This window comes from Kryptolebias marmoratus, unplaced genomic scaffold (genome assembly GCF_001649575.2).
Source record: "Kryptolebias marmoratus isolate JLee-2015 unplaced genomic scaffold, ASM164957v2 Scaffold197, whole genome shotgun sequence".
NCBI lineage: Eukaryota > Metazoa > Chordata > Actinopteri > Cyprinodontiformes > Rivulidae > Kryptolebias > Kryptolebias marmoratus.
Window position 1 is genome coordinate 3,847 of NW_023665931.1, and position 3,954 is coordinate 7,800.

The 3,954-nt window shown below is 46.2% G+C and overlaps 1 protein-coding gene across 2 annotated transcripts; it reads right to left on the reverse strand.

The window, feature by feature from the left end:
- Positions 1-1,450: 1,450 nt before the first annotated feature.
- LOC108229538 (rho-related GTP-binding protein RhoG) lies at positions 1,451-3,949 on the reverse strand (the record flags this gene model as incomplete). 2 transcript variants are annotated; one of them, XM_037974525.1, is given in 3 exon segments in its annotated part: positions 1,451-2,329; positions 2,599-2,875; positions 3,779-3,949. In XM_037974525.1, coding segments are annotated over 2 exon segments (447 nt in total), but the record flags the coding sequence as incomplete, so codon positions are not given.
- Positions 3,950-3,954: the final 5 nt, after the last annotated feature.

A 3,954-nucleotide genomic window follows, 5' to 3' on the forward strand; every position in this document is an offset into this window, starting at 1 on the left:
TGGAGCTCTAAACCCGGTCCTGTTGGAGCTCTAAACCCGGTCCTGTTGGAGCTCTAAACCCGGTCCTGTTGGAGCTCTAAACCCGGTCCTGATGGAGCTCTAAATCCGGTCCAAAGTTCTTGAATAAACGTTCCCTCCGATGTTTCAGTGGCAGTAAAGTAAAATCTGAATGAGTTGAAGGTGAGATGTGAGATGAGGCGCCCGTGCAGCAGGGGGCGCTGAGGCCTGTTTCTGAGCAGCAGCGCCCCCTGCTGATCTAAGGTCACTGCTGCCTCTGGGGACATGAAATCAGACGGACTGATAACCGGAGACACCGGGGGACATTTCATTCCTTGGCAGTGTCTTCCTGTCTCACTGATCCATCAGGGTCATAACAGGTGCCTCCAGGCTTCCTCGTCCCCTGAGAGGTTGTTTGTTTCCAAACTGCTGGTACCCGGGCCGTCTGCAGTCCGTATAATTACCTTTATCGGGTCGTCAGAGCTCGTTTACCTTCAGCTGCTCTTCAGTCTGCTGGGGGGACTCTCAGCTACTACCACACCAACTGGACGGTTGGTGAGGCCCGGCAGGAGGAGGAAGAGGACATCCTGAAACAGCAGAGACCCGTCAGAGACCCGTCGGGTCACCAGAACCAGCTCCATGTGTGTGAGGATGTGACCGTGGCTCATTGTGTTTCTGTGTTTGTGACGGTTCTGGTCCTCGGCCCGACGGGTTCCTCTGGACTTTGAGTCCCTCATAAAGGATTCTTTCATGGTTTGAGGAAGTTGTTTGTGTGCAGCTTATTTATTTCTCCCAAACACATCAGAACCAGAACAGCAAGAAGACACAATTCTGGTTTTAACCCTGATAAACTCAAACAGCTGTCAGTGTTTCTTCGGATGAGGGGACAAAGGAAACGTCCTCAGAGGTGATCTGAGCAGCAGAGGGCGCTACTACAGCCGTTCAGTCCTTTTTCTTTATTTTGTTGTTGACCTGCCATCAGTAGTCAGGGTTTTTATAAATGGGGTCAGTAAGAAATGCGTTTCTCACACTTTAATAAATTAATTCTATTATTAGAGTTCTAACTTCAGCAGGTTGGCCCCGCCTCTCATTAGGTCGTCCTCTGTGATTGGTTGCTCCAAGCTCCGCCCATCCTTCAGCATCAGCTCTGCTGTTTAAAGTTCAACAGAAAACATTTTGCTGGAGCAAAGTTAGTCCAGGATGAGACATTAATGATCCAGGATCCGTCCACCTGCTGGACCTGCTTGTCTTCTCTGGGACACAAGGAACTGGTGTCTCCAGCTGTCACTGTGGGAGAGACGGGGACACATGGATAGGTCTCCGGTCCATCACAGGGACACATAGACACATGGACAGGTCGTCAGGTCATCCATCCGTCCGTCCGTCCGTCCATGTGTGTTAGCGAGCTAATGTTAGCGGTTAGCTCCAAAGACAGTGAAATACACAGCAGCAGTTTTGCTGTAAAACATGTTTTTAATATATTTTAATATTTAAATAAGATCAGGTAAAACAGGTCACCAGTATTTATTTTCAGTAAAGTTTAACAGAAGATGGGATTTATTGATCAAAACAAATTAGCAAACATGTTTCAGATTATTAGCCTTGTTAGCACCGGGACTAAAAAACAAAATGTTTTGTAAAGTTTTAAAGCAAAGGGAACATTATTTGTATTATTTCAACACATTCTGTAGTTCAAATGTTGGAAATAAAGAAAGTTTTAATTACATGTTAGCATCTTTTTACCAAAACTTTAACCTGAATTTTTCTCAAAAAAGAAACTTTGGTTTCACAAATTTTTGGTTTAGATTCATGATTTCACACCAAAATCTCATTTTCTAAATTTGATTGAAGACGCTCTTCTTTAAAAACCATAAAATGTGTTGAATATGTTCAGTTTTCTAAAAGTGGATCAACAGGACCATAATCAGAAAACTTTTTTTTTTCCTGACAGAACAGAACTGCCCTTAAATGAAATGAATTATTATTATTGTTGTTGTTTGAGCATCAGAAGCGTTTCTAACATTAATGTTTGAGTAAACAGTTCAGCTGAATTCTCAGTGTCGATAACATAAAACCAACTTCCTCCTTTCTGCTCATGAGATCAGGACAAGGAGACATCAACATGAGACTCTAACAAGGAGACATCAACATGAGACCCAACAAGGAGACATCAACATGAGACTCCAACAAGGAGACATCAACATGAGACTCCACAAGGAGACATCAACATGAGACTCCAACAAGGACAAAAACTGACTTTTAAGGAGCTCTAAGCTGAGAAACAAACTTCCTGTTTGTGACTGGATGTTTCTCTGAGAGGAAACTCAAACATTTCTGTAAAATCTAAAGATCCGGAGTGTCTCCTGTCAGAAACCAGCCCACTGTCACGAGACATGCAGACACCTGAGAAAAGTCCGGTTCTGTTAAAGTTCTGAGCAGAATTACACACAGTTGTTCCGTTTTTGCATCAGGCGTTCTAAGAAACATGGTGCTAATCTTCCAGCTTGTCTTAAAGATAAAAACTAACCACATTTTAAAATCTTAAATATCATTTTATTGTTGAGCAGTCTCTCTGGCGGAGGAGCTCGGTCCGGTGTGGGTCTTAGAGCAGGACACAGGGCTTCTTGGTGACGGTGGGCTGAGGGTTGAGGTAGGCCCTCACGGCCTCGGCGAACACTTCCTTGATGCCGTCCTGGTTGAGGGCCGAACACTCCATGTAGCGGACGGCCTGGATCTGACGGGCCAGGCTGAGGCCCTGCTGCTGGGTGATGGGCGCCTGGTTCTGCTCCTTCAGCTTCTTCTGAATCTCGCTGTCGTTCCGGAGGTCGCTCTTTGTGCCGATCAGGAGGATGGGAACGCTGGGACAGTGGTGGGTCACCTGGGGACGAAACAAGTCCAATCAGCTGCGTTTGCATTCATCTAGATGTTCATTAAAGAAACCTTGTATATCCTGGGTTAGTCTTAGGTGTTTGTCATAAATGTCCTTGTTTAAGGGTCTTCAAATACCCTCTGAGAAACCAGAGTTAGTGCTTTCAGACCACTGCAGTCCTTATACCATTTCATGTTGATCACCTTTGTTTCCCACTGCTGGTACTGTGGCCCTCTGTACCTCTTAGAACCATATAAGTCATATCAGTCTTCTTTAGTTCCAGCTTCAGCGTCCGAGCAGTCTTGGCTCAATGAAGACTCTCGGGTGCCGTCAGGAGATTTGATTGGTACATACTCTGGCTGAGCAAACTGAACGCTGTTCCAGCATCTGCACTTTTGAAACTGTTGAAGCAGAAGCTTCTAAAATGTCTCCTTTGCCTCTGACTGTGTTCTTCAGACACAAAGCAGACCGATCTGTTGGATGACTTATGGTTCCTATAGCGTTCGTACCGAAGCTAAGATGGACAGAACGGACAGTGTACAGATACATTTAGCATAGAGTTGGTACATATGGTTGTTTGAGCTCCAAGCTGGACACCGGGATGTCACGCTTCAGGACACAGGCTACTCTAGAGTCTGATTTAAGCAGCAGGACGGCCCACATCGAAGGGACAGTCCAAGTTGTTGGACGGTGGACCAAGAGACAAGTGACCGATACATCAGAGGACAGGTGGTCAGGAGCCTGAGACGATGTCAGAACCTTCACTACCTGTCAGAGGTTCTACAGAAACCACCTGAATCCACAAGTTACTGACAGCCAGTGGCTTGTAAGAGCTCCAGCTTCAAAACTCAAACAGAAAGTTGTCTCGACTCGTTTCTTTGAGGCCTAAAGAGTTAATCTGTGACCTCTGACCTCTGGGTGCCACTTGTGTTTGACGTTCTCGTAGGAGGCAGGGCTTGAGATGGAGAAGCAGATGACGAAGACGTTGGTCTGCGGGTAGGACAGCGTCCTCAGACGGTCGTACTCCTCCTGACCCGCCGTGTCCCACAGGTTCAGACTGATGACCCTGCCATCCACCGTCACCTGAA